This window comes from Onychostruthus taczanowskii, unplaced genomic scaffold (genome assembly GCF_017590055.1).
Source record: "Onychostruthus taczanowskii isolate IOZ18803 unplaced genomic scaffold, ASM1759005v1 scaffold165, whole genome shotgun sequence".
NCBI lineage: Eukaryota > Metazoa > Chordata > Aves > Passeriformes > Passeridae > Onychostruthus > Onychostruthus taczanowskii.
In genome coordinates, this window is record NW_024498851.1 from 271,002 (window position 1) to 297,394 (window position 26,393).

At 41.7% G+C, this 26,393-nt stretch overlaps 1 protein-coding gene across 2 annotated transcripts in view; it reads right to left on the reverse strand.

Annotated features, from left to right (window-relative positions):
- Window positions 1–84: 84 nt before the first annotated feature.
- Window positions 85–26,393, reverse strand: part of ANKFY1 (ankyrin repeat and FYVE domain containing 1) — a 31,566-nt gene continuing 5,257 nt past the window's right edge. The window contains exons 1-24 of one of the 2 annotated variants that reach the window (XM_041399556.1): window positions 25,018–25,066; window positions 24,675–24,756; window positions 22,546–22,681; window positions 20,976–21,099; window positions 19,737–19,886; window positions 19,083–19,248; window positions 16,897–17,101; window positions 16,086–16,154; window positions 15,157–15,356; window positions 14,643–14,740; window positions 14,032–14,257; window positions 13,006–13,104; window positions 12,493–12,646; window positions 11,419–11,587; window positions 10,099–10,217; window positions 9,599–9,755; window positions 8,449–8,649; window positions 7,031–7,207; window positions 6,499–6,646; window positions 6,132–6,222; window positions 5,679–5,803; window positions 5,319–5,465; window positions 4,741–4,831; window positions 85–3,764 (exon numbers count right to left, since the gene is read on the reverse strand). In XM_041399556.1, the coding sequence (XP_041255490.1) occupies window positions 3,632–3,764; window positions 4,741–4,831; window positions 5,319–5,465; window positions 5,679–5,803; window positions 6,132–6,222; window positions 6,499–6,646; window positions 7,031–7,207; window positions 8,449–8,649; window positions 9,599–9,755; window positions 10,099–10,217; window positions 11,419–11,587; window positions 12,493–12,646; window positions 13,006–13,104; window positions 14,032–14,257; window positions 14,643–14,740; window positions 15,157–15,356; window positions 16,086–16,154; window positions 16,897–17,101; window positions 19,083–19,248; window positions 19,737–19,886; window positions 20,976–21,099; window positions 22,546–22,661 (3,165 nt within the window). In that variant the 5' untranslated portion in view covers window positions 22,662–22,681; window positions 24,675–24,756; window positions 25,018–25,066 and the 3' untranslated portion in view covers window positions 85–3,631. Of the gene's footprint in view, window positions 3,765–4,740; window positions 4,832–5,318; window positions 5,466–5,678; window positions 5,804–6,131; window positions 6,223–6,498; window positions 6,647–7,030; window positions 7,208–8,448; window positions 8,650–9,598; window positions 9,756–10,098; window positions 10,218–11,418; window positions 11,588–12,492; window positions 12,647–13,005; window positions 13,105–14,031; window positions 14,258–14,642; window positions 14,741–15,156; window positions 15,357–16,085; window positions 16,155–16,896; window positions 17,102–19,082; window positions 19,249–19,736; window positions 19,887–20,975; window positions 21,100–22,545; window positions 22,682–24,674; window positions 24,757–25,017; window positions 25,137–26,393 lie in introns of those variants that run through there. The other variant, XM_041399555.1, reaches the window with a different exon arrangement.

The window sequence follows — 26,393 nt, forward strand, 5'->3', positions numbered from 1 at the left end:
TTTGTCAGGATAAGCTTGTAGAGGGGCAGCTGTCTCTACAGGAGCAGATACTTCCTTAGCAAGGTTTCACCTCACAATGCATCATCTAGTTCTGCATTTTATTACAAGTAGAATCATTACACAACGAAGTAATGCATATTGGAAAAATACATTTTTACAACAACTCCAGACAAACATTGCAGATAAAATGCCATTGTTCTAAGACTTCCTTTTCTATTTCACAGAGGGTATTAGAAGATTCAGTTATTTCTGTCACTCATACAAGCTTTGATTTTTCTAGAGATGAGTTTGCTGCAGTGACCACCTCTGCTGGTTACAGAAAGAAGAGGACTTGCCTATTAACATTTGATCTACAAAACCATCCAGCCTTGGCCTCCCATACTGTTACATGTTAGTTTATAAGCACTACGTGAGCACCTGGACAAGCTGTTATCTCCAGCACGGGAAGTCATTAAGGTATCTGTCAGCTTTTAGCCAGCAACTTACTCTGCTCTGTTAGTGCCTTCAACAGCAACATTCTCACTCCACTCAGTGGTGTGAAACAGTGACTGCACCTTTTACAGACAAAATATTTCAGCCAGAGCACGGTTTGCGCTTGTGTAAGAGTGCTGGGTGACTGCAACCAAAAGGAATCCAGTCTCAGAACAAAAAGCTGCAGCATGAACCACCCAACTTCCCATGCAACCCTGCTGAAGTGCCTGAAGCCTCTAAGTGTGACAGCACTTCCAGGGACACAAACTGATTTTCCATCTAACCTTTTGTTCAATGCTTGGCAGACTTGAGTTAATATAGACCACTAAAAGCAGGGGTAAGAGGGGTGGGGGGTTGGTAACAACTGTATTATGCTACAAAAAGGGAAGAGCAGTTGTTTAAAATTAGAAATGTGTTGACCACCACTACATTACCAAGTGCCTCATTCACATTTGTACCCTGTAGTGGAGCATTGCCAGCAAAACTCCCAAAAAATCTCCGTGGTCTGAGAGCCCAGACCAACACTAAGCAGAGTGTGTGAGGGATTAAGCCCCACCAGTTGTCTGGTGGGGTCAACTCCTCTGCTGAACTAGAAAAGAACTAACGTGGGTTTTGGTTCAAGTTGTGAGCTTTCCCTCTTTAGCTCTGGCAGAAAACTATTTAGAGTTGGCTGGAAGGAAACTATCTCAAAGGCACTTCAAAAGGATCAAATTTGCTGAATTTAGTTACTTGAACAAACACCTCAGGCTGTACATTTAACAATAACCTACTTTCAGACTTCAGTAAGTAAGCTGGGACAGTACTGGCTGTAAACAGCAAACCACAAGCACTACAGATGGTTTCCCAGATCTTTCCCACAGTTTTACAGTTACAATCAATATCCTGTTTTTTAGAAGAGCAACTACCCAGCCTTAATTTGCCATTCAGTTAAGCTGAATTTTCACCAGATCCACATTTGCCATCCTTACCTAATCTGTTAGCACTGAGCTCCCTGTTCCCTTGCCCTTAAATCAGAGAAGCCACTGATGAAGTGATGTTTAAATGCTTTGGCAATTACATGCTGTGCAGTTCTCCCATCAGGCTGAAGCCCATAGGCTGTGGCCTTGGAAAAACCCTCCTCTGCACTGTCTTTCAGCATTCTGAGCACACCCTTACCCTTCACATCACTTCAGCTCCAAACCAAGAAGGAAAACAACATGTTACCATGGGATTAGAGTCAAGACTTCTTCCACCAAATGCACTTTCCCTCCATCATTCTTTCACTGCTAGAGATCTGCAACCAGTGGCACTCTGAAGTACCAGTAGTATAAGGCTTTCCATCATCTCTTTCACTCAAAAACCCCCAAGCTGTAGATTGTAGTTAACTGACACCAACAATTACTGCAACTAACATGAACTGACACCACTATTTTCCCTCATTCACCTACAATATTATGCCAGAGGTGCATTAGGAACTGTGTTAGAGACCAGCTGTGTTACCCAGAGCAATCTGTTGAAACATGTCAGCAGCAGACATCAAACAGTGAGGCAAGTTTGTATTTCATCCATTGTTCTTCCCTAGTGGTACAGGGGTGATTCCAGTTACAATATAGGCATATTAAGATCAAAGTGCAGATCAAGTGAGACTTGATGTGAAATTAATCATACAAATGTCAGCAATTACAGCCTCTCCTATCCTCTCCTTGTACAAGCTTGAGAAAAACTGAGAAAGTTTCCTGTGACAGGAGCAGCCTAGTTCATCTCATCTTACTCTTTAAGACCAACAAGTCACTGCTCCAAACAGGGCAACACATCCTCACCTGTCCATACTGCTCACTGGAGACAACAGTCATTAAAAAATGCACACCAATTCATGGAGTAAAGATGATGAATGCTGAATTGAGTCTACACTAGCTTTATCTCTTGAAATAAAAACAGCCTTAACATGGCATGTAGTTTTGCTTAACAACCCATTTATTTCTAACTGAAGCCTTTGCCTACCAAATCACAAGCTGGTCTACCAGCCAAGTACTTTCCTGTTTACCTAGACAGTGTGGTGGTAGGTTTCCACAGATTCAGCATGTTTAAGAGAGTACAACCAGCCTAGATTAAAACACTGCAGCTTACTCCTAATAGGAAGCCTCCACATACACTCCCACTCCCCAGCAATCCTGCTGAAAATGCACCCAGGTTTAGTGTCTAGAGGTGCAGCACATTCTACACTTGGCAGGTTACTGACTCTCCCACAGCAGTTACCAGGCCCCTTAAGCCCCAGGAAAGTGTTTCTCTCCCTCCTGGGATTCCTAAAGCACTTCAGCATTTATTGCTGTACTGTGAGTTAGACTCCACCAGTTTTAGTGTTTCTCCTTTAGCACGTGCTCAGGCCTTTCAGCAAACTCACGGTCATTTATACAAGTGCCATGGACGGGAAGGACCAGCAACATAAATATGAAAAGTGCAACAAAGACTGACAGTTCCAGCAGGTATGAGCAAGAGCATTTTCCTAAAACAATCTTGCACTTCTCTTGAACATGCTAAAGCTAACGAGTCATTTGCTGAGGAGGTATCAAGATGTGGATCTGCAATTCTGACTGCTTTGCATCAGATGTTGTAAAGCTTTCTGTTGTAAGGCCACAATTCTTGAGCTATACTTTAAACTACCCCCAGGTCTGAAGATTTCTTGAACAGTGGTTGCACCAGCTCAGTTTAGCTTCACAAAAAGTCTTCTCTGGACAAGGGGAACATTTATCTTTAAGACAAAGCAAAGAAAGATACCTGGTTACCCTGAAACTTAATACCATCTCTACTAAGCAGCCTGAAAGCCACAGGACTTAATAGAGTTGCTCAGTGCAAAGCACCATTTTGAGGACAGACCTGTTTTATGCCGATTCAATCAGTACAAATTTCAGCTTCCACACCCCACTGCAACTAGAAGAGGGTCTAAATTCTTTTGTCACTTGGTTTCAACAATCCACTCTGATTCCTAGTGAAGTCTATCGCAGCCTGATACATTTACAGTCATACAAAATCATTTATACCAGAGTATATCATAACAGGGTCCTTAATTAGTTCAGTCTATTGCAGAAGACATGTGTAAGCCTCCTCTTCCCTATCCAGAGGGCTTGTAAGCAGAGCTGCTGTCAGGAGCACTGACTGGGAATCCCTTTATTTCCACAGCATACTAGGAGACTCCTCCCAGAGTCAGGACATCAAAGCAGATGTTGCAAACTCGAACTGGCTTGTTCAGATCAAATTTTATGATAGGAATCTCCTTTGTTGAGCACTTATGGCAGAGCAGGCGTCCACAGTGTCGGCTGTTGACAGAAAAGGAGTGGGAGAAAAGTGAATTCCCTCCTAGTGAACACCAGGATGTTACTGTTTGACTTTCTTTATCAATGATAGCATTACATACACACCAGCAGTTGAAAAGCTATGATTATCTTGTATCTTCTGATATTTGTCTTGTATCTTTCTGGTATTTTGGAATAATTGACTAATGCCAACAGGTGCTGGTTCTGTGCTAGTGAGTCACATGGTACAGCTTCAACTGCTGCACGTGTAGCTTCTCTAGCATATTGAGCTAAGAAAAAGCTTAGTTTAACATCTTTCCAACCCAGCATGTTTTGTACAAGTTCAGACTATTTTAAAAAGGCAACCCCTATCTACAAAAGAGCAGCTCATGTTCATCTTCAGCCATTTCCACAATGCAAACAGGATCCCGAACCTGAGCTGCCAACACCTGCCCAAATCTGCCACCTCTTTTGGAGGAGGTCATCCTACCACCGTGGTGGTGGTGTGCTCCCTCTTGTCTTTCCCGTGTAAGCCACAGCCCCAGTGGCTGTACTCTCTGAACCTCATGCCTCCACAGGAGGCTCTCCCTGACCCCAGCCTCTATGCAGGAAATAATCAAGTCCTGTTAAACTACTGCCATGTTTATCACTGAACTTCTATTAACTCACTCTCTTAATAAAATACATTGTTGCTCCTCTGTGGAGTAAAGTGCCTCACACTCTTTCTCTGACAACTGGGTATTTAAATTTCACTACTGGAACTTAGACATGATTTCTCATTTATAACTTATCAGAATATTAAATGCACAAGCTGCTTAAAACATTATTTCAGTCAGACTACAAGTTTCTGACCTAAGACAGGACGGAATGTTTCATCTGGATTAGTGGTTATACACCTATGTTAACATGGAGGTTTCCTAAGCTACTAGAAGGAGCAAGCCCAGCTACATTTGGGGAGGAATCCATTTCCTTGTAAGCACAGCAAGGGGGCTCATATTACCAGTGATGCTTTCTTGTCGTGACTCCAAATTTGGCAGCACATTCATAGCAGTTGGAGCCATCACACCAGGGAGGTTCTTTTGTCAGCATATCTGTTAAGAGGTAAAAATGTGAAGACAAAACGGGCTCAGACACCTTCTGAGTACACTAAACCCGAAGGCTTTTTCCAGTTCTAGGCTGCATTCCAGTATAATGGATTTAACTGCTCTTGCAGGAGCTGGAGTCTCCTTTGTAGATAATCTATAGTTGCTTTCCATCACATTGCCCACAGCAACTGTACAGCACCATTTAAAAAGCAGTGTCTGTGTTTTAAGCTACATTGGACTACAAACCAGCCAAGAGTTTCCATGTCTGTCCTTCCAGAAAAAGTAGTATCTAACAGTCTGCACTGTACAGCTTTCCAGCTAATCACCAGAAAAACTAGTATTTCTACTCTGCACTGTTAGTAGTATAAAATTGACAAGTTCTGCCTCTCTGGAATTTCTGTCATCTAAGTCAAAAGTCCAGAGATTTTTCCTATGAAGTATCCTGGAAGCATAAGCCAGAAATATTTTCCCACCATAGCAAAGTGATACTTACCCAGCAATCTAAAGAGAAGCTGTTTTGTAGCAACCTGATAGTTGAAGATGTTGACTCCTTGGTTATTGTTAACTCCCAGGCGAGCCCCAGCTCTCACTATTGCACGACACAAGTTAGCATTTCCCTTCATGTAAGCCAAGAGGAGCACTGAAAAATAAAAGCCAGACAGTTGCTTGCTAACTGAGTGGTACATTGTGTTACACTCAGTCCAGACAGGATCTTTAGTTTTTAAGTTTCCATGTATTGTGTGCCTCCTACTGTATTTAACATACTACTGCCAATTATTCCAGCTTTAAAAGTGACATACCACGAATACAATTCAAGTACTTTCAAGTTTAGTAGTTGTTGAGTCTCACTTACCTGTGTTTCCTTCAGCATCAGGTTTGTCTAGAGGGTATTCTGGCATACACTCCAAGAAGAGGTCACAGATGGCTGCTGCATTATCTTTCCCATATTGTCCCAAAATATGCATTGGTGACTGGCCTCTGGGGAAAAGAGTTTGTTATCTTGATCAAAGTCTGCTTGCTACTGCAGTTACTCATCCAGCTCTCCTTGCTTTCAAGTTTGGTTCAGACTTGAACAATGCTACATCTCAGTAACTCAGTACATCACACACAGCTGCCTATTTAACTTTTCTTCCTCGGTGTATACATAGAATTTGCACAGAATTTTGACACAGCATTGTCTGCACACTTCCAAACACATGTATAAATAATAGAATACCAAGCAAACATAGATTTTGAAGCAGTATGTCAGCACATATTTTAAAATACAGAGTGGTTCTTTTAGTCTGTTAAGACTATAAACAATTACCTGATATTAAAGGCCTCTGCATCTACATTGCACTCTGTGAGGAGGACCCGGATGTTGTTCAGACGGCCGTGCATCACTGCCAGATGCAGAGCTGAGCAGTAAAAAAAGCAAAGAAAAAGAGAAAAACAAGGTTCAAAACTCTGAGTACCAGCAATAATTACAGCCTAATAACTAAACAAAACAACCTCCCTCCACTTTCCCAACCCTCCTTCTCAAACAACTGCTTCCATCTGCTTTGATTTCCTGGACTTTCATTCTTTCACCTTTGCAGTGCAAGGCCATTCACAGTGAGCTCTTCACCACTAGGAGACACCATTAACAGACCTATTGAAGTGTTTTGCATTTACTTGTGTAACTTGAAGTTTACCATTATTTCCATTTTCATCTACAGCTGCAAAGTCTACTCCATTCTCCAGAAGGACTGAACAAATGGTGGACAGGTCTTGCTGGGCTGCTAAGTGAAGAGCAGTCTGACGATGCTTGGTCAGTTCATTCACCTGGGCACCTGCAAGCAGCTGTCAGGAGGCAAGAAGGAATATGTTCAAAGATGGCTTCAGGGCTATTTTAGCCAACAGTTTCTTTCTGTGAATGAAGCACACAAGACTCTACTGTACAGAGATACTTCTAGGCTTCCAGAGTGTATCAAATGATATCATTACTGAGCTGCTACAACTTGTGCTTGTGTTCAAATGTGCAGAAAGGGCAAGGAAGGATTCCTTCCAAAGAACCGAACCTAGCGATTGCTGCAAACCCAACAGGCTCACGTGAAGGCTGCCGTGGCAGCTCAGCCAACAGTCCAGGCTGAGGGGACTTTGTGTTTCAGGAGCGGTGTCACTTCGCTGTGCCCAGCCCGCAGCACCGCGCAGCGAGCGGAGCAGCGGCGCCTGCCCAGCACGCACCAGGTTGCGCACGATGATCTCGGAGCCAGCCTGCACTGCCAGGTGCAGAGGGGTCAGCTTGGACGCGTCCTGCACCCGCGAGTTGACGTTGGCCCGCACGCTGATCAGGAACAGCACGCTCTCGATGTCCGAGTTCTGAACAGCCACGTGCAGGAAATTCCGACCCTTGTTATCAACCTGAGGCAGAAAGGGCACGTGAAATTAGTTTGCTGTTCCTGTAGAACAAGGTGTTTTGTGTGGTAGGATGTGTTTTCACTGAGAGACACTTGCTCTCTCTGCTTGAACTGTAGAATCTTGTTCCTTTCACTGGCTGACATGAGAGACTTATCTGATAGATGTGACTGCTGAATAACTGAACTGAGAAATTATCTGCTGCAACTGCTCAGTCCAGTCTGCCTCACACCATTTTACTTCTATTTTATAACCTTGTCCTTTCTTGACCACGCACTGGACAGCATTTTTAGAGACAAAAAGTTAACAGCTGTTGTGGTTAAGTACTGAGCAGCAGTTAATGATAAATTCAGGTAAATGAAACAAGCTTGAGTCTAGCTGGCAGTTAATCCAGGAGAAGGAAGCAACATGGGATCCTGCCACAATGATGCAAAATGTATTCAAAGAACCACAGATTGGTTTGGGTTGGAAGGGACCTTCCAAGGTGATCCAGTCCACCCCCTGCCATGGGCAGGGACACCTTCCCCTATCCCAGGCTGCTCCAAGCCCCGTCCAACCTGGCCTTGGACACTTCCAGGGATGGGGCAGTCACAGCTGCTCTGGGCAACCTGAGAACTCGTTTTTTTGGCTTAATACCAAGTACATGTTGTTCAACTTTGCCTTGCAGCTGATGTTAAAGGCTTATTTAAACTGGCTGTATTTGTTACCATGTTTTAGATATAATACAAGAGCTCGTTAAGCACTCAAATATTTTACTAGTAATTAAACTTACACACAATAGGAAGAATCTCCTGAACAGCTGCCTGAAGTGTCACACCAGAAGCCTGAAGATACAGTTGGAGGTTTTATAGTTCAACAGGGCAGAATAGCATCTATTATTCAGTTATTTTAGGTCAGGTTTTCTGTTGTGGATAGCTTTAGGAGAGCTGGGTAGCAGATTATTTCTGTACTTGTCCAGCACAAGACAAGAGTGGAGTTAGCATTTTCTCCTTGTACACACATATGCCTGTTTCTCAGTTTAGTATTGACAAGATAAGAATTGACAAGACACTAACCCTTAATGTTCTTACACATATCACATACACACCTACAGTTTCCTAATAAATCCTGCTTAAGAGAACTGGCATCTGGCAAATGGATTGCATGAAAAGCCACAAAAGGATAAAACAGAACTGGCTTGTGGAACAGCTGTTACCACAAACTAGTGCAGTAACAAAACCAGCATGGTTTGAACTCTCCCAGCTTACCTGTTCTGCAGCTCCTGGTTCCCTCTTCAAAATTGCTTCAGCTGCTTTATTGTTTTTATACGTCATGGCACAAGCAAAGGGAGTCATTCCCTGCCTGTCACGAACATTCAGCTTAATGTCTGGATGTGAAATCATCAGCTGAATGATAACATTATGTTGGTTGCTAATGGCAACATGGATTGGAGTTCTTCCTTCTGCATCCTAGAAGGAAACCAGAAAGTTTGTTATATATAGGTTCAGTAGTACATAAATCCTTCCCTAATTCTGAAGGGTCAAGGAAACTTAGCAGTTTAGTGCTGTGACCTACCCAGCTTCCTTCAGCCTGGACACCAAACAGCTGCAGGGCAAGCTCAAACCCACAGTGTAAGAAAAGCAAACTGAGATTTGTTTCTCCCAACAGGTTGACCTCAATCCTGTGCTGTACAGCCTTTTAAATAGTTCACCATAACATCTCCCATTTAGTCAGTCATTTGGGGAGCAGAGATTAGCATTCAAATTTAATAGCAAAGTCAGCTGAGGTGTTTAAACATTTGTTTGCATCAAGCAGCAGTTTACACCCAAGGCTGCTTTGTGACTGTGTTCTGTGATTCATTTGAATGTCACTTTCAACAGCATCAGGATAGAAATGTTATCCATTCATTTCTTTTGTTGTTATTTATAAAGCTTCTGTTTAAGGATTACTGTGTAATCAAAAATGAAGTGTAACTCATACTTACATCACCTCAGTTCACTCAATAACAGAAGACATTTCCCAACATACTAACAAAGCAGAGTATTCTGGAGTTTTACACTGTAAATGGTTTAATGATTAATTGCAGCTGTGCTCCTGGCTTTAATTCACACTAGGGACAGGAGACACTGTATCCCACTGTCCCATGAGAAAACTAACATTGCAGTAAGTTTTCTGTATCATTTTCCTTCAGCACAGCTTCCTGAATTAACCACCATATGGGCAGATAAGCACCAGGTGTGGTAAAAAGGGACAGGAGAGAAAGCAGAGCTGCATCCAATCATTGCACTGGCTCAGCTCTAAGAGCAAGATTTTCTCTTCTCTATCATGCAAAATACACAGATGAGAGTAAAGTTTGTTTTCAGTATGCTGGAGGAAAAAAATTTACTTTTAAAAATTGTGCATGATTTGTCCACACACCTGAGCATTGACATTGGCACCAAACTCCAGAAGGCACTGGATCACCTCCTCAAGTCCCCAGCAGGCTGCCAAGTGCAGGGGTGTCTGTCCATCATGGGCTTCCTCTTCTCCTTCTCCATTTGGGCCTGGCTTTCTGGGACTATTCACATCACATCCACTACAACAAACACAGTGCAGTCAATTCATTATGTTTAATCCAGATTTAAACTGCTTCAATAAAGGTCACAGAAAAGATTACAGGAGCTGATCCAGTGACTGCTGACACATTCCACAAAAGCACAAGTTCCTGGTTTTGGTTTGATGCTTGTCATCAAGAACATGATGCTATTACAGATAAGAGAATGTGTCTTTAGGATTGGTCAGAATTCCCTAAGTGTCACCCACCCAGCAAAAGCCTAAGGAAGCACAGTTGTTACTGATTTAAGAGAGCATTCAATTAATTTATGCCAGGAACACCCTACATGCATGTTAGAAGGTTTGTATTTGGGAAGGGTTCTGACCTGCGGATCAGGAAGCAAGCAATCTGTTCACTGTTCTCATCAATAGCTCTGTGGAGAAGGGTTTGTGAGCAGCCACTTGGTCCTGACCCCCAACATGTTGCATCACAGCCATGCCTGACCTGGAAAGAAAAGCCCAATGAGACAATGAAGGCTTTTTTCCAACAGGCTCCTACTATAGTCCCTGACTAATGTTTCTGGAACATTATCCCCTAGAGGTAAAACTTGAGACTTGAGTTTAAAACTTGAAACTTGAGCCTTGTCTGTTCTTGTGACAGTCACTGAATTTCAGGAAGCTATTTTAAAGTCTTCCAGACCAATACTTTATTAGTTAACTGTGCAATCCTTAATTAGGTGGTATTTATTAACAATTCAAATATTTGTCCATATACTTTGATAGACAGATCTAAAGCAGGTTGGATTAGTTACCTCACTTTCAGCAATGACAAGCACCTACAGTAAATCAAGCAGCACCAGCAGATGTTGCCTTTGAAGGTCTGGCCCAGTTCCCTGCTTTCTCAGACATTCAGCTAAACAGAGAGAGTTTTTTCCAGGAACTGTATTGCTAATATTTGTATTCTTCAACTAGAGAACCACATACTTGAGCAATGTGGCACTTAAGACTTGTTCTACTCCACTTGACAAACTATTGACAAGGTTTAAAGATGAGTACTTGAGAGCGTTGACTCCATAAGAAAGTGTTGACCAGCACAGTCAAGAGCAGCTACAAAACACATTTCTCACGTCACTAGCAGAGTTTTTAAATAGTTGCCTCGAGCAGACAATTGGACAAAGCTTTCAAGTAACTTCCTTATGAAAAAGACAAAAGGAGGTCTACTTGTGTCTCCTAGGAAATCTCCTGCTGTATCACCCATGCCTGAAAGTAAACAGTCTTTAAAGAAAATATAAGCCTTTAAAGTCCTTCTTGGCTCAATTTTAAGATGCAATAAAAAGCAGAACATACACTAAAGCATAAAATGAGTATTCAGTTTTATTCAGAAAGCTGATCATTACACAAGTTGTGCATGCTACAGACTGATCTAAGCAGATCCTTACTCCATCCAGATCAAGAATCCAGACAGCAGAATATATATAGAATATATATTTTCAATAAAGTGGCTGCCAGATATTTGGTTATGCAGACTACAGTATTTATAAGATTCGTGCAGTAAAGAGGAATTTCTGGTGAAGAAAAGACCTCCAGAAATTAGTAATACTGGACCAGTCTGTTCTCTTCATGCATTGAGTTTGCTTTTGCTGATGAAGACTTCTGCTGCTAGCAAGATGAACAAAATTGAGACTAAAGCCAACTGACATTCTTACCAGAGTTGATGCAATGTCTTCCAGGTTGTTTTCCAAGGCGAGCCATAAGGGAGGGTTTCCTTTCTCATCAGGCACAGACATGTCTGCTCCCCTGGTACAAATGGCATCCACCACGAGTGGGAGCTGGTTTTGGATGGCCAGCTGCAGGGCTGTCTGTCCATCCTGGGTCCTGCAGCAGGGACACTTCCAAGTGTTACAGATGCATTATAAAGTTCAGTGACAGCACTTCACTGGCAAAGCCAAGAATTAACTCCTCTCGTGTGTATTTTTGCTGTGGTGAGACCTTCACAAACACACCACGTATTTCATCACAGCTCTGTAGTCTACCTTTCTTTTCCCAAGTGATTGATTTCTACAGTTGGAAAAACAAGTTAGTTGTCTTTAGCTCAGAGACATTCAATTCCTTCAGTGCAGCCATTATTTGAACAGAGTTCTTTCTGAGCCAGCCTGCTGCCACAGAAGCAAACAGCTTTGTCTCCAACATGGCAACACTTCAAGCAACAGTCAAATACCAACTGTTAAAAAGTTGAAGTCAGAACAGCAGCATCAGGCAGTTTGTACCCATGACATTCATTACAGTACAGCTTGCCAAATTTAACAGACAGCCTGTCAGTCATGTAAGCAGACAAATGTTCTGTTAAGTCTAATGTAAGTTGTCTAGGAGATACTGAGAAGGCAAATTTATCAGACTCCTGTTGCTGGATCTGTATCTAATTATTTTAGATGGTAGCAAACAGCTTCTAACAAGCTGGAAAATGGATGAGACAACAGAAGTTCAGTGCCTCTAGGCCTGTCTCTAGGACTTTAGTCTGCTACAGAGGAAGCTGTTTTACCTAGAATTAAGTGGCACCTCCTTCTGTAGCCTCAAAAGGAGGTTACTGATGAATGGAGCCATACCTAGGTCCAAGTTAAGGTATGTAATCCCTCAGCCATAACTAGTGCCACAAAACAGTGCCAAACATATAACCATGTGTAAATCAGATCTGAAGCAAATCTCAAGCCATTACACAAAGGCAGTCAGCACCTGCTCCTAAACACATATACAGGTGAGAGTTGCATCAGTTAGGACCTTACCTGACGTTTATATCTGCCTGATGTTCCAGCAGGAAGAGGGCACTCTTACTGTCCTGTCTCTGGATTGCCATGTGCAGGAGTGTCTGTCCATCTGACATGGTGTCATTGATGGATGCCCCAGATCCAAGCAGCTGAGCTGCTATTGTGTGCATGCCTGAACAGATCAAGCTCATTAGCATTTTACTTTCAGTTCTATAAAACAGACATACTGAGACTAATAGAATGAAGTTAATGTGCACAGACAATACAGTGATCTGATATGAAAACTACCAGGGAGTTCACAGAGGAAGAATTCCACTAAAGTGCAAGTACAGTTCTGGGCAGAAGCCATAGGACTAGAAATCTTTCACTAAGGCATATGTGAACACTAATTTTAAAATATGAAGAACCATCTAAAGCTCTCCTTGACAACTCCTCCCCAGCAGCACAAGACAGAACATGAACACACAGCAGCTATTTTATCTTTAGGAAAATCTTGTTCACACTGCAGCTTCACATCCTGAAGGCACATACCTGTCCAAAGAGCCAATCCCAGCACAGTCTGGTCTCTCGAGTCCTTTAGACTGAAGTCAGGAATAATTTGCAAGTTGTTGGTAGCATGAAGAGCATTAGCTACAAGAAAGCATAAGGAATTAGGGCATTCTTGTACTTGACCTGCAGTCACACACTGAAAGCTGCAGCAGCAATGTCACATTTTGAGCTAGGCTGTTCCTTTAGCAGTCAGTTTGTAAGATCTGAGCAAAGTACCTTCAGCTTCCCTGATGTGACACTGCCTAGGATTCAGACCATATTGCCACTACTGACTGATCTTAATACATATACCAAGAAAATAATGTTCTAGCTAAGAGGTTTAACCTGTCCCTCCCTAGCTGCAATTCCAAATGGAGTGGCATATACAAAGCTGTGAGAATGAAGAGTGGAGACTCCACAATATGGTGGAGCCTGGGATGGGCAATATTTACCCCAGTTCACCTACTGGGATGGGCAATATTTACCCCAGTTTGCCTAGTTCCTTCTAAATCCCACTTATGGTAGGAGACAAAATTGGCCCTACTTCAGTTGTCAAATTCCCTTCCTGCTGCAAGCAATAAGCTGAGTAGTAGCATTTAATGAACTCATCTGTTGGTATTTGAGCACTCAAGTCTCAACTCTACTATAATACCATCATTGCTCTTTATGAAGTCCTCTTACTAAGGAGTTGAGGGAGGCAGAAGTCTCACCACAGAAAAATGCCTTTATCCAAAATTGATTCCAGCATTCACCTGAAGCAAATGCTTTGAAGCCATCTCAGTTGTAATAAAACACAAGACTAACTGTTCAAGTCCATTATCTACAGTGGAGAATTTACAAACAGACAAAATAATTTTCTAGTTTTAACAAGCAGATGATTTGAGTTGAAGACTAGTCAGCCAGTCTTATCAATTGCTATACTTAAACACTGTTTACAGGAAGATATGCTTTCTTAGTAATTTGTCAAAGCAGCTGGGATGCCATCCTGACACACCAATTCACTGCAGCATCAACACTCAGGACACCTACCTTTTTGTTCTAGGATGACTGACACCACATCTGGGTGATTGTAAGCAATAGCCATGTGAAGGGGAGTTTGCAGATGAACATTCTCTGCTGATGGAGGAGCAGGTGCATCCTTCTGCCCAAGCACTGCTTCTGCTGTCTGGATGTTGGGATTGGCTCCTTGCTGCAGCAGTTCTGCTGTCAGGTTTGCTAGGCCATGCCTGCAGGCTGTGTGCAGTGGGGTTTCTCCCTTTAATAAACAAGGTGCTGGGTTAACAGCTTGAGACATGAAGAGAAGCAGCTTTTAAACTATTAAAACTACAAGAGCTGGTGTGAAGAGTTTCACTCCTAGTAGCTGAAGCTCGTTAGGAGTTCCAAACTACATGAGTTAGCTTCTACTAAGGATTTTATTACACCAGACACTGCAGTAAGTGCTAAAAGCATGTTAACAACTGGTGATTCTGCAAGAACAGTGCCACAAGAATGCAAGTGGTCCCTAGTAAATACCTGAAAACATGCAAAGGTTCACAAAGTGCTCCAAGTTGCCTTAAGCTGTGGTTTAGCTATAAGAAATCTCTGTTATCTTATTTTTGAAGAGAAGTAAGGAAACTTTCAGACCAAGTTTCTGCTTTTACCCATTTGTTTTGGTGGTTGACTTTTGCTCCATGAGTCGCTAGGAAGAGAGAAGCTGCCTCATTTCCTGCACCAGCTGCTCTCTGAAGCAAGCAGTTTCCTAAAGAAAAACCATGAACACTGTTATTCCAACCACACTTTGATACTAACAAGTGTGCTAACACCTTCCCCACTACCGTACAACATTACACTTTGAAGTCAACAAGGAAAACCCTTGGGACTAGGGTTACTAGCAGCCCCCTTCCAACTGTCACATGCACTTCCATTGAGTGATTACACATCTTGAAATTGTGAAGAGGGCATTAGAACCTGGCACTGAGCCCAGGTTTTCTGTCACATCCTGCAAGTCCACCTCAGTTTGTCAGTGCACCAGCTCTGGATAAAGCAACTACCAGCTAGCATTTATCATGGAGCAACTGCTGCTGAAACCTCATGCAGTTCCTCCAAGTGCAGTCAGCATTAAGCAATTAACACACAAGCCTTCCACCTCCAAAGAAATACAAACCTCTGGTTTACCTGTTACTGTGTCTGGAGCATCTGTATTGCTGCCTCGCTGGATCAACCTTGCTGCAAAACTGTTCTCATCAAATGAGGTTCCATTCACAACAGGGACATCCTCAAAAGGGTTCACAGACTGATCAGATGATACAGTGATATACTGGACTGCAAGCCACAGAGCTGTGCTTCCTTCATGATCCTTCAGCTCCAAGTCTAGTCTAAAAATAAGAGTTAGTGTCCCCCAATTTATACCTCAAAAAGTGGTTCCCCTACTCAACTGAAGTTCCAAGTGTCTGAACAGCTACACTGGCTCATCTCATACCTCTCTCACGACTTTTGCTTGCCAAAAAGCCTACTGTAGCTCCAGTTACTTCAAACAATTTGTGAATACTATGAAACAAGCACAGCACCTTTTAGTGACTACTAGATTCAAGCTCATTGCTCCTAGGGAAGTGTAGAACCCCTGGCAGATTTGGGCTCCTACTAAGTGTAACAAAGAGGCAAATTCCCTTGAGTAAGCCATGTACAAGAACTGCAAATTCAGCTGCAATGAAACTGAGTCAAATGAAGTCTTCTGCTTCACCACCCTAAGAAGTCACCTCTAAGCAGAACCCAAGCTGAACTCAAGAATATATTGAGATATTTCAAGAATGTTATTACTCCTTTTAGCTCCACTACAAATCAACCTTCACATCTGGAATCATTTCAGCCACTTTGAAAAACACAGAGATGCAGTTTGCTGCTTTTTTTGTGGTAGGGCAAAAATTTACACGGCTTCTGATATGGTTTTAGCATCTCCACTTATGCAAAGCCTTCACACTTTTGCACCCCAAGTTCTTACTAGTCTTATTATAAGGCAAAAAGGCACAGAAGAGTTGTTAAATCAGTTTTCACATGCTAACTGTACAAGGTAACCTCAGTGCATTTTACATTCATGTGAGACTTACTGCTTGCACTGCAGGAGCTGGCTGAACACAGGCTCATTCCTGACCACAATGGACACATGTAACGGGGTCCTGCAATTGGAGCAGAGAACAGTCACAGCAGGAGTAAGGGAGACACTTCAGACTTTGGCCCCAGTCACCAGTGTGCCCCTAGAGAACTGCAGGCTTTCATCTCTGCTTAAAGGAGAAAGGCACAAGCACTTCTTAAAAGCAAGAGGAATCTAAACTTTTAGTGAACATGACTTCAATTAATTTGGTAGTAAGGAACTCATTAATGTAAGAAGTAACTTTAAAGGAAGAAGCACAACAGCTTCACCTAGCAGAATTGTGCAGCTGATACATTCCAAGTCTTATATATTATTTTATGAACTTGCTTGCCAGCCTAACCTAACCTGTGAAAAAACTTACAGGCCCTACACTTCAGACAAACACACTGCAGAAACTGACATTTTTTGAGAACACTTTGGTTTCCCTGACAGCTTTCAGGTATACTATTTGTCATCCTAGTTAGCTTTTATCATTCAGTGATTCAATAAAGCCAATTTAACTGTGTGCCATGTGTTCTAACACTATCAACTCACCCCAGCTTTCTGTAGCTGGGCTATGTTTAATTTGCCATGACAAGGTACCATTCAGCCTGCACAGCTTTCTACTTTGAGTGCTACCAACAGGTCTCAAATTGGTTAAATGAGCTCCTGCTTCCTGCATCAGCTGTACTTTGCTGAAAGACCTGAACAGGTTTTTAGGAGGTTGTATCTGATCACCACAGCATTGTCTGTTACACTGGCAGCACTTCACTTCCCTCAGTATTTACCTGCCTTTGTTGTCTTGCATGTTTGGATTGGCTCCTGCCTGCAGGAGGGACTGTGCAATCTGTGCCATCTCTGCCATGACATCTGGTGAGTGCTTCTTGGGGCTGTAGGATGCCACAAGGTGCAGAGGAGTCTCCTGGTCTCCCAGTGTAGCAGCATTCACACGGGCACCATTTTTAATGAGAAAGTTTGCAGCAAATTTATCTCCTTTTGTGAAACAAAACAAGGCTATTAATGAATACATGGAACCTATATATTTTATACTCCAGGCAACAGGCACACATGACTTCACTCCATACCATACATTCATTCCAACACAAGTATCTGCTCCTACAATGCCTCAGCAACAGGCAACTTCAACAATGCTTCAAGGCAAGGTCAGGATTAAAATATTTCACAACAAGCCCCTGGAAAAAGTGATTTGCCCACAGGTTACCTGTGACTCAAGTTCTCACACCAGCTTACTGTTATGGAGATACTGACTTTGCTTGCTCCTCTATCAAGATACATCCATTGTTGCTTTAATAAAACATTGGGCAAACTGTGCTACTAAACACACAAATATTTTTTGAACAAAAGATACTATTCCAAGGCACTAGTCAAAAGTTTCCAATTCAAGTCAGTCTGTTGAGTCTTACTACATAAACAAGTAATAACACTGCCTTTGCTCTTGGAAATTCAGCCCCTCATATATATACAGGGTAAGGGCTTTAGCAGTGCAGACCCACCACGCACAGCATTCCCAAAAACTCCTTGATTAGACCCACTTCAACACATGAAACCTTGAATTTGAAACACCAATGCAAAGAATAACTTCAGGAAAATACTAGCTCCCCTTGCTTCAAAGGCTACTTTGCAGAGACATATTCACATTTTGCTTGGCCTGAATGCAAGACTGGAGAACAAAGAACAGTGTTTCAATCTATATTGCTGGATTATCTCTGCCAACAAAAACAAAAGTCCCATTTTCTGATTTCCATATCAGACATTCCCACAACTTTTCAGTGATCATAAGTAGTAAGAATCATGTGGCAAGCGCAGACAATTTGCTTTAGCTCCATTTCCAGAACATGTGATTGTTAACTGTGATTAATTCACTGAAGCTGTGGTTACTGAAAAGCAAGTGTTCATTCTCAGAGCTCTAGCTCAAACTGAAAGCAGACATCAGAACTAGAGACAAATGCCAGTGTCAAGAATGAAGAGCAGCCTGCTGGAAATTCAGTTTTACAGGGCTGCAGCCATCACACACTGACCTATGCCTACAATGCCTCCTACTCCTGCAGCTCAGTCTCACTCACTGGATCAGATGCCAGGGATTACCCTGTTCAGACATGTAAGAGATTAATTCAAATTTTGTGAGCTTAAAATATAGCTCCCAACTTCTTCCTTTACTTCTGGAGTCCGAGACAGTTTGGTGCTAGAAATAAACTTTCTGGAACAGAGCTGCCAAAGACATTGCAGAAATAACAAGCAGCACAAGGTGTTTGCTGCAGATTTTTACCACACTTTGACCACAGGCCAAGATGCTGCTGATCCAAACCCTTCAGAGTACTGTGGCCATGGCAACCAGAACCTGCTGTGCTCTAGTTCTCATAAGATGCCTTTTCCACTCTAAGGTGGAGAACAGCTCAATATAATCATGTAGTTGTACTCAGACTCCACTTTGATAACTGCACTGGAGCTTTGAAAATATTTGGGCTGGACAGAGGCACCTCCACTTGCTCCTTCAGTCAGATTTTCCTCTTCTGAAACTGCTGTGCAGTAGTAAGGACTATTAACCATATCTCAAGGAAGCATATGCTGCATTCAACCCAAGTCTAGGAAAAGACTTCATCTTTGTGACCCTTATGTTGTGGTGCTCAATTCAACTATTTGTCAGAAAGAACACTGTCAAATTAGAATATTCCCAGTGTCTCCTGTATTTCTTGTATTTCTTCTTTTAACAGGCAATGTTATACTAGATTGCACCTGGATATCACACAGCATAAATGTCCCCAGCCAGCAGACTGGTTCTCAGATCTCAAATATTAGTCTGTTTGTAAACAGGACAAAGTTCATACTTCACTACAATTTTCTAACTGCAATGTCAACTACAACATGACACAGGAATAGACTTCGAAATATGAAATATATATTCCAGACTGGGAATAACTGGAAGTTACCAAAGCTTCATATCCCACCTCCTTACCTCTCTGGATGGCTTTATGGAGCAGACTCCAGCCTCTCTTGTCTGCCCTGTCCACATCAGCCTTGTAGTTGACCAGTGTAGTTGCAATACTCTCCAACCTTTGGGCCAGGGCCAGATCCAGAGCAAGATCTCCATTGTGATCCAATTCATTGAGCTTCCCAGGAAGCTGCAACACAAACACAACCAACTGGCATTAAAAGTATTTGAATAATTATTCCCTGCCCTTTGCTGGGGTGATTATTTGCTACTTGTTTGGAGTTTTCATCCAAGCAGAATATACACCTGTTACTTCAGCTTTCAACAGAAAAGTTGTTCAAGGAAATTATTCTTACTAAACTGCTATGAAGCAGCAAAATTGTCTATTACAACCACTCAGCTTTAAATGGGCATAGCAATATCAGGTAATGGATTTTATTGGATATATTCTGTTGCATGCAAGGTGTTTTAAGCATTATGAATCACTTCTAAATTATGTCCTCATGTAGCTACTGCTAGGTAGATCTCCATTACAGACACAGAAGTAGCTGTGGCAATGCTAAACATGCAAATAAGAATTAGTGACAAAAATCACTAACAAGGGTCAGACTGGTACTTGGGAACCAGTTACTTGAAATACCAAATTCTAGAAGATAGATCAAGTCAGTCTCACTATACCTGAGAATCCATTTCAATAAGATACAAAAAGACTACATCTTCTCTCTCAACTTTAATGGCCTTATGCAAAGGATATTCTGTCTTTGACTTGAACATTTTATACAACAGCTGAGCACTCATGCTGCTGAAGTCTTCTTTACGCAAGTCATCCTAGGAGCAAAAGAGAAGGGTAAGCAACACTCCTGTTTTATTCATGGACAAGGCATTGCACAATGTCATTCTGAAGCTCACAAAAAAAGTTCAATTTTGATAACATTTTGGCAAGAACAATTCCAGATAGTCTTTTAAGATTAGGAAGAAACAATCAGGAAGTTTTAAATCTTGCATTTTAGTTTCAAGATAAGTTAGTGAAATTTTTATTTCTTTTTGTCTACAGACATGGAAAAGTAGCATTTTAATGCTACTATGGTGTATTTCTTAAGTCTGACAAAAAGTCCTACAACTGTTGAAGACTGACTAACAAAATTATGAATAAAAGTAAACAAAAGCTTAGGAATAAAAAGATCCTAGGTCTGAGTTAGTGCCCATTTGACTAAATAGAAGCAACTCCATTTCCAGGTAGAGGTAAGCATCAAAAGTTAGGAATCAAGAAGAAGGGAGTTAAAACTGCTGACTCACAGGTTCACATATAATAATTTTTTTATATATTAACATATCAAAACACTTCCCTCTGCCTTTGAATTAGCCAAGGAAAGAAACCTCCACCTCTAGAGTATGCATTTTAGATTTAGAATAACCTAAAGCCCCCCTCAAATCCACTGCTGACAAGTCTTATTTTAGAGGCTAATTCATTACTCAGGTAATCAAACTTTCTTCAATATAAGAGATCAGAGCAAGTGAAACTTCCAAGGTGGCTGCAAGACTGGCTGCCTCTCTCTTCATTAAAGAAGATAAATATCCCTGGCTACCATGAACTATTTTTAGAAGTAAAAGCAGGCCTGGGATTTGTGATCTGTATAGACAGAGACCAACTATGGATGAACTTATAAACACTTTGAAGCCCAGATTTGATAAACAACCCTCTTGTTTATTAGGAGACATTTAGGAAACTGAGACACTTTGTACAGTGAAGAACAGAACAAGCCTTCAGGCAGAAGTGACTCCCCCCACCAAGACATTCTCAAGACAACTGACCAACTAACCGAGGTTAGACAGTGTGGTAAGGTAAGCAAAATTCTACCACTGAGTTTCTAGAATGTGCAAACATTTCTCATCTTGCTTCCTCGTGCCAGGACTCACCCAGTGGCTAGCAATGATCTCAGCACAGTAGTTGAGGAGCGTGCTGGCACTGAGCTCCTCAGCAGTCTGATAGAAACGGATGCAGTTCCTGACATTAACGAGTGACATCACTCCTTTTTCACATCTGTCAAAACAGGAAAAACAGTGGTCAGTAATCAAAAAGCTTTGCTTAGTTACTGTCCCATGCTGTAACGGAGTCCTAACACTCTTTTTCATAGATGCTGGCAGAATATGAATGGACTTGCTTTACTAGAAGGCTGAACTGCACAAACATACTTTCAGCAGCAGCCCTAGAAGACACCTCCCCTAAGAGCAGACTTTTATCAGAATCCACCCAGCCAAGGTCCCATGATAACACCACACTTCAGGAGTCTGCAAGCAGAGATCCACCCCAGTTCTCCCAAGGGCACAAACTGCACTTCATTCACTGCCATGAGGTAGGGAAGATGTACTACAGTGATCACAAGCAGGGGCTGTTGAGGTTGGATATTAGGAAAAACGCCTTCACTGCAAGGGTAGTCAGGCACTGGCACAGGCTGGCAGGGGTGGAGTCACCATCCCTGCTGTGTACATGTGGCACCTGGGGATATGGTCAATGATGGACTTGGCAGTGCTGGCTGTTGGCCACTCTATCTTAGTGGTCTTCTCCAGCCTAAACAATTCCATTATTCAGTGATTCTATACCTACATAAACATCTTATAATTATGAATGGCATCCTACACATGGACCTGTCACTGGACTACTGTGACCAGACAACTGCTAAGTTCACAGTGCAACATAAGGGCAGCTTTCAGGCTGGTACAAGGCTTGAAGCAGTTTTAGCCTTGGCCTTACAGATTTCGACTTCTCTGGTCAGAACACTTGACAGCAATTTAGTTGCTTCACATTGAAGGCACACAAATCACAGCTTATGAATGTCATGTACTGCTACAGACATCCCTTGGGCAAAGGATTATTCTATCAAAGGATACTTTGACTAAATTGAAGGCTTTGAAGTTGTACAAAACTTGACGAGGTTTCAATTTGCACATTCAGGCTTCTCACCAACTCTAAAGGGTTTAGAACACACTAAAGAGTTCAAGATTAACAACCTAGCCCCTAGTGCCACAGTGCAACCATAGTCTCAGGCTGTGAAAGCATCATACTGTCACACTAGCCTTGTTTCTGAAGAAAGGTTGCACAAGACGCAGAGAAGTTACAAAAATTTCACCTGTGTCACTTTAATACTGCAAACTAATTGCCATTGATTCATCCTAGCATTTTCTAGAAATTCCCTTCTTGCAACTCTCCTGAACCTGATGCTATCCTACTGATCTCCTCTCAACACCAGATTAGGGTTATTAGTTTGGCTGGGAAAAGAACTGAAAAGTAAACATAAAATCTATGAGAAGTCTGCCACAGTTTCACTCTAGTGCAATGCTTCATTTCCCCTGATAAAATGAATGACATGCTGTTTTATTAAAAGCTCAGGACTTTGAAAAAGCATAACTTTATCCTATTGCCAGCAGCTACCATCTTATTTCTATTCAAACAAGGTTTAAGAGTTGAAGTCTATTTACTAAGACTCACCTTTCCCTAAGCAGCTGGAGCTGAAATTTATTAGCTAATTTCATGAGCTCTGTCAAGAAGATATCATCTTCTCTTAGCTCAAGTTCATCTGTGTAGATCCAGCGCAGCATTGCCATGGTTACCTCTGGGTCAGCATCTGGTACAGGGAGCAACAGGATTAATAAAATACTTAAAAACAATCACCTATCCTAGCAGTTGCTATTCCTTTGACTGCTAAAAGTCACAGCTACCATAAAAAGATAGTCTTGTTTTGAAACTGTACTTTGGTCAAAATGTCTGAATGGGTGAAATTGGTCAGAAGCTGAAATGAGTAACAGTGCTGGCACCAAGCAGGAAAACCTTCTTGCACTGTGACACTGTGCAGAATGCAGGGAGCCCTATAACATCTACCTGCTACACCAATGTTGCATACTGAGGGGCTCTTATGAAGTCCTTGGTCCTTCACATATGGCCTAATGCACATCCACACCTGACAAGAAAAAAGCCCCTTTTTAATTTAACAGCCATATGTTATGAACTGCTGCATTCCAACAAAGGTACTTACACCTTGTTACAGTTTGGTAGTAACTACAAAACACTTCAAACTGCTGGTAGCCATTTCTAGGAGAAGCGCAAAAAAGCCAATTTAAGAAGCTGGGTTAGATCTCAGGTCTTTACAAGACTGATCACAAACTGATGTTTTTACACAGTGGGAAAACCAGAAAATCACACCATGGGACACTACACAAGCCCAGTGGCCAAGGACCTTAGTCACTCACTCACAATTAAAATGACAATCCATCTTACAAGGATGTAGGTAAGAATAACTTCAGAAAATCAGATCAATTACAACAGAAATACCACTCATTTAAAAAACTGACCTTAGTCCTTTGAGCTGTTTTGTTCTTTAAAAAATATTTTGAATTAAAAATCTTAAAGAACCTGAAATACCCATCCTAAAACATCTCCTTTAGATGGAGGACTGGCCCAGATTATCTGCAGAGTAGTAGAAGTACTTGGCATGCAGACTGCCTCTCAGGAATCACAAGGTTTTAGGAAGATAAGTATTTTTTGCCAAACTCAAAGCAATCAGAAAGCCTACTTGAGATGTACTATCAGCTCTGCCTTGGCAGAGGTAAGAGAGCATTTTCTCCCTCTCAATAAGAGAACGTGTTCATCTCTTTCTACTCTTTTAAAGATTAGAAAATTCTACAGATTACATGAACTCTAAAAGCGCTCAATCTCAAATGCTGCCTGCATTCTGAAGATAAAATTCAGGCAATCTTAGCCTGCAAATTCTTAAGAGAACACCTTAAGAAAACAATTTGCAGGGAACAGCTTGTTTCTTGCTCCAGCTACTTCATAAGCCAATCCTTGTGCCATTTATCAATTTTTTTTTTTAATCAATAATGCAACTTTACAGTGGAAAGTATCATTTACTAGCATGTATTTAAGCAGTGTTTGCTTTGTTAAACGTGTAAGACTGCAGTTACATCTGAGATTCTCAGAATAGCTTAGATGTGGAGCTAGAAATGCTTTGGACTGCCACTTGTAATGACACTACAATTAACATAAGAGCTTTTTAGTAATAATTTTTGTTAGCACAGCACTCGGTTTCAAAACTCCTTGGCATCTGTCTTCTTGTGGCTGCAGAAAGATCCACCAATCGTGCTGCAAGGAAGCCTGTGATGTCCCATAAAACCAGCTTGCTGTGACTTGCTACTTTCCAGTTTGTCTGCACTTAGAATTCACTATAAGATTAAGTGCAGAACATGAAGCCAATGCTTAATATTCAACATGCCAGTCAGCAAGCCTGCTTAACTTCATATCTGGTTTTACTGCTCACAAATTAATTGTAATAAGGCTCTCCTACACTGTTAAGTACAGAAAAGCCTTTTGAGAGGTTCAATCTGCAGAAGCACTGCCCAGTGTAAGCACATGCAAGAAACAGCTACAATAGAACAAAACGCTCATGTAGAAGATGGTCTGTTAGAAAACTTCTCTTCCTCACCTGTTTTACAAAGGTATCAAAGTGCCAAAGCAAACAATTTCAATAGCACATCAGTACTTGCATTCACTTCCCACACACACTGTGTTAACAAGCAGCAAGGTATTTCCATGACACGCTTCAGAGAAATTATGCACACTACCTCAAAAAGCCCTGTCCTTCCTCAAAAAGGAAGAAGTCAAGCTCCTCCATATAGATTTGTTTTTCATTATGTTTAGTTGACTCTAGAAAAGACAAACAGGCCACCAATCTCAACCCCTGTTTGTTAAAGAGAAAGAAGGCAGGTTATTGATTTAACTACCACTAACACCCAGGTCACAAGCTCACTACTGCTCTTCAAAGAGAGCTCGATAATCAACAGATTAAGCACCATTTTTACTGGACAGCAGGAGACTGAAAGGCACTTAAGTAACCATCTCTCAACAGGCCCTTTCACAAGTCACCCTAAAGACAACTGAGGCATCACATTATCAGCAGTGACTGACCTGACAGATCCAGCTCCTCTGTTGAGGCAAGGTTGGCAAGACTCCACGTATCGCTGCGCGCTGCCAAGACAAATTTGTGAGCACGGATGTGCTTGTCCCCAACCTTTATCTTCAGATCACTGAGAGGAGAGAGGAGAAAAAAACACAAACATCTTTTATGCTGACTTCTCCTGCACTTAGGTATATGTAGATTCAGCACCTCCACAGTATCTAGGGCCGGGTATCCACATTCAGCTTCAAGTTGTTGGAGACACTGAAACACAATTGGTTAAGTAGAACATTTTGTCAAATGACAATTCATATTCTGCTAGGGAGATATGCAATGAGTCATTCACATTCCAAGTGCTTGGTTGGGTTTGGTTTTTTAAACCATTTCAGAATAAACAGCAAGGGAATTATTGTAGAAGTTAGGAAAAGCCAACAATCTTGAAGTTAAATATTTATGTCACAGTGTCCATACTAACACTGTCAGCTGAGCACCAATGCTTTCAGGCAAGACCAGCAAGAGAACAATGCTGTTTGACAGGAGTCTGAGTGCAAGGCAGAATCCCCAGCTCCCAGGAGACCAGCTGTCAAAACACCCATTTCATCCTGACCCTTTGCACCAGGTTATCCGCTGCAGTTAGAAAATACTTGCCCTGCTCATTTTGAAATCCCATGGCTTGCAAATGTTCTGACTGTGTAGGTGTGCTTTCCAGACCATTTTCCAAATCAAAGCACTGCTATAAACTACAGCACACTCAGAGAAGTTACTTAATGAAACCTGCACTGGGACCTGCTACCTTTCTCATTCTGTGGTATGTAGGCCCTTTGAGACAACTACTCAATGCCTTTAAAGCTAAGAACCTGAACAGAAATTATGTGCTCCAACTCTTCTGACATATACTACCTAACAAATCTTTTACCCACCAGGCTACAGGAAGTTCTTGCAGGCACAGGTCCTTTTCTCAGGGAGACTCATGAAGAGATGCTGGTGCAAGGAAATTTTAACTAACATAGATTTTCCCTTACATGACTAAACTCCTTTATTATACTGGCATTGCTTTCAGTAACAGCAAAGAAATTGATAAATATTGTAGTAGTCTCAGAACTTAATCAGCTCAGGGATCTAGAATATGGAAGGGATCCTTAGTGTGCCTATGGAAAGGAAACTATTAACCATAATTTTGTGTTGAGATTCAAAAATACAGTGTATCACTAAGTCACATATATGACTAATACAACCAGACAAGTGAAATTATTCCAGCTTTTTCACACACAACAGGAATACAGAACTGAAAATGTTTTAGAACAAAGCTGTTCAAGAAAGGAACAGTTTTTGCAGACACATTGTGTAATTAATCCATCAACTAAGTATGGTTCCTTTCAAAACTCCT